Source organism: Mizuhopecten yessoensis, unplaced genomic scaffold (genome assembly GCF_002113885.1).
Source record: "Mizuhopecten yessoensis strain PY_sf001 unplaced genomic scaffold, ASM211388v2 scaffold11059, whole genome shotgun sequence".
Classification (NCBI taxonomy): domain Eukaryota; kingdom Metazoa; phylum Mollusca; class Bivalvia; order Pectinida; family Pectinidae; genus Mizuhopecten; species Mizuhopecten yessoensis.
The window spans coordinates 1,728,159-1,731,942 of NW_018408858.1; the positions used below are offsets into that span (position 1 = coordinate 1,728,159).

Genomic DNA, 3,784 nt, shown 5'->3' on the forward strand with positions numbered 1-3,784 from the left:
TTTGTTTACTTTGAAAGTGGAATGTTCCCATTCTGACTTGAAACTGATTGTGTTGAAATTTTCGCATTTTCCATGGTTCTGAAAGCTACACATTCTCTGTATCGATAATATATTTTCGCCCCAATTTCCTCAACACAAATCACCAATATTTGCACTCTGCGAATATTCCGCTTTTGCAGCAGTTTTCCGAAAATTGACATTCACATCACAGGTGATGAACAAAGAAATATGTCGACGTAGTCGAGATTGAGACAATTCGTTAACACAAAATGTATTTTTATTGCACATTTTATTAAAAAAAAAATTCAAAGTATATTGACAATGTCCAAGGACCTTGATAAAATAACAATCAGTAAATTACAGATACAAGCCCAATTGTAGCAGCTTCATTTGGGTGTGATATATATAAATAAAATCTTGAAATTCATTTATTTTGTAATGTCTCCACTGCAATCGAACATTTTATTTATATAATTGTATCCTAACAGGCCAAATTAGAATAAAACTGGCTAAAAGTTGTAAAGCAATATATATACAAGTGTAAAAGTAAAATCAAACTGTCTAAAACCAGGACTGAAGAAGTGAATTTTGGTCTGTTGCTTGTAATGATAAACCCAGAGAGTTGCTATGGTGATTAATTCCCAAGACATGTATAAAAACTGTTCATGAATAAAAAGTAGTGAACTTCATTACCTTAACTCATTCACCCCTGATATTTCATAATGAACTTTTCTAACCTTTGAATTGGAAGAGTTCAAATGTGTCATTAACATTGATTTTGCGTTAGAGTTATGTCTTTGAATATTTTTATAGGTATTATCTACTCTACTTGTACGTGACAATTCATAGATCAATAATTTGCTGGTTTTATATTTTTGGAATGTGCATTTTCACAGCAAATGAGCAAACTCTCTTGAAGCTTAATACCCCTGGAGTATTGAGGATGAATACAACCACGATAAAAAATATATGGAAGAAATTTTATAGTTGAAAAAACTCCATGAAATAATGTATTTATAAAACTTAAAATCGCACATTATAACATTTAACGGATTTATGTAGTGAGGTTCACGTTTCTAACCCATTACTGGGGTATAAAACATAAAATAATAAAGTCAGTCGCAACAACTATCCAACAGCACAGTTTACAGTTGTGTATATACCTTACAGACTCGGAATGTAAGCAACCGGCATACACAAACTACCAACGCAGTTTCACAACTTAAAACAGTGTGGCTTGGAATGCTTAATTAGCAATGCACTAGTAGTTCCCTGGAGGAAAGTTTGTACACCAAGGAATATGAAGACCATTGTTTGGTTCTTTATCCCAGTCCACCTATGGGTACTTTTAGATTTGTCATCGTCTCTTGGGATGAACGCAATACGTCAGCATACTCATTGTAATTTATGCGCGTATGAACATTGCCTCCTACCGGAAACTGTATTTGGAGAGAACCTTACAGACACCGACAGATGATTTTCACATCTTTTAACCGGAATCCCATTAAAACCAATTAACAGCCCTGTCGTCCGCAGTGTCATAGTCCGGTAATCACAGTCTTCTCTGGATCGTCTTCCTTGAAAGGGAAAATATCGTTTTGGTCTAAAGTTAACATAGTAATTTACTACTTTAGGAACGTTAAAATCCCGATATCTTTGCTTTTGTCTGTTTCGTTTCAACAGAAATTCTTGTACAGACCGCTTGACTATTTCAGATAGGTTAGATAACGTCTTGTCATTTTCGATATATTTAGAATTCTAGATGTATAAAATTACCTTACAGTTGTTTACAAAAAGTCGTGAAAACTTACTTGGTCACCGTTTGTTTTGCTCCCGTCACCTGAGCCGGCCACTTTGAACAGGTCGCCTCCGTCGTTCCCTGTCAGTCCGCCATCACCTGTAAACCAGAAAGGAATGTGTTTAATCCAGTATCTCAGATTTCGGAATAACATCTGTGTAAACATTGGAATACTATTTCACGAGACATATTTTCTGGTAGGTGCAATAACCATGTCTATTATGGTTAGTCCACAAACTCAAATCTTCGCGGAATACTTATGTGTAGCTATACCACGAAAATAAGCCACGTTCAGTCCAGACCACGATTTTCTCCGTATCATACAAGTAGGATATTGACCTAAAACAGACACTGGGCGTTAATAAAATCGCGGAAGTCCACACCCTCAATCAACTATGTGGAGGGAGAAGACGATTTTTTTTTTTTTTGAACTTGTGTCTTATCCCATTTAAATACTGACATTGTGTTTCAATTCTCGCAGAAACCTTTTGGAAAAAGAAACCTGACTTTTTATATCATAATGATGTCTTCCGAATGAACGCAGACTAGCTTAATCACTAAGCGAAAACAGCGAAAATTCCACCTATTTCACAATGCGGAGAACATATACACCAAAAAGGGATGTTTCTTATTGGAAATTCTTCAATTACCATTAACTGAATATAAGATTTTGTATTTTTTCGCTTTATAGAAATATGTTTTACTGTATTCGCACAAAGAGAATTTCGCCAATAGTTGAGTCGAAAATAAACGCTCACAAAAGTATTGCACTTGTCAGTAGAACCTATATTTCAGTATGTTGGAGAAAATAGACGCTCGCCAAATTAATGTACTTGTCGGTATCTAGGCAAAAAAAAAAAACGCTCACGAAAATAGAGTACTTGTCAGTATGATCTATTTGTCAGTGTGTGAACAATGTGAAAAACCCAAACTATACCTGCTGGAAAGAACTCCGACAATCCTCTACACGGCGGAACGTTGACACATTCTCGAACCTCAAAACTCTCGCCTGTGAAAAATAAACACCCTTTTTATCTATTTTTAATAGCATGTTATTTATAAAAAGGAATTAAAACCGCAGGATTATCCGGAAACCGGAAATGTGAAGTAGACAAGAAGGCGAAATATATGCGACAGTATTATAAATTCACCGCATCTCACGCATAGAGAGTTGTGTAAGCATGCTGGGGGTGTGATTAGACGTGGGTGGGCTCTTGGGAGTCCGTGCAAGTATTACCATTGTAAAACAACTTCTTGTGTGTCAACAGACACGAATGATATGCATACACATGTAATTTTCACAAATCCTCAATCAGACGGTCGACAGTTTTAAAAAGTGCTTGTGAATGTGTTATACATCGGATCTTTAAATCCTTTATGTTAGCATTAAAATGTCTTTCAATCGGATAAACGAAAAAAATATGATGCATGTACGAACCAATTCATCAAAAGCTGTTTAAGAGTTTCGTTGAGAATTAATCCACATACTTGATTATAAACGGTTTATCTCGTTACCTTACTGTATACTGACATAAATATTGATAGTCTGAGTAACTTTGCTCCTCCTCCTCCTTCCCACCCTCCCTCTCTCTTTCGTCAGTCTTATGAAAAACCTGTTGTTCCGTACCAGAGCAGCCATGTCCTCCTGTGTTAGGTACGGGACATTCACACTTCCTCTCCCCCCATCCCTTCCCCCAATCAATCCGCCACTCACCCTCCGTACCAGAGCAGCCATGTCCTCCAGTGTTAGGTACGGGACATTCACACTTCCTCTCCGCCCATCCCTTCCCCCAAATCAATCCGCCCCTCACTCTCCGTACCAGAGCAGCCATGTCCTCCTGTGTTAGGTACGGGACATTCACACTTCCTCTCCCCCCATCCTTTCCCCCCAATCAATCCGCCCCTCACCCTCCGTACCAGAGCAGCCATGTCCTCCTGTGTTAGGTACGGGACATTCACACTTCCTCTCCCCCCATCCCTTCCCCC

The 3,784-nt window shown here is 37.8% G+C and overlaps 1 protein-coding gene across 1 annotated transcript in view; it reads right to left on the minus strand.

The window, feature by feature from the left end:
• Positions 1-272: 272 nt before the first annotated feature.
• The window catches only part of LOC110465171 (coadhesin-like), a 21,963-nt gene continuing 18,451 nt past the window's right edge, over positions 273-3,784 (minus strand). Inside the window, exons 10-12 of the mRNA XM_021520823.1 lie at positions 2,736-2,807; positions 1,812-1,897; positions 273-1,577 (exon numbers count right to left, since the gene is read on the minus strand). Coding sequence (XP_021376498.1) covers positions 1,539-1,577; positions 1,812-1,897; positions 2,736-2,807 — 197 coding nt within the window. The 3' untranslated portion in view covers positions 273-1,538. The remainder of the gene's footprint in view (positions 1,578-1,811; positions 1,898-2,735; positions 2,808-3,784) is intronic.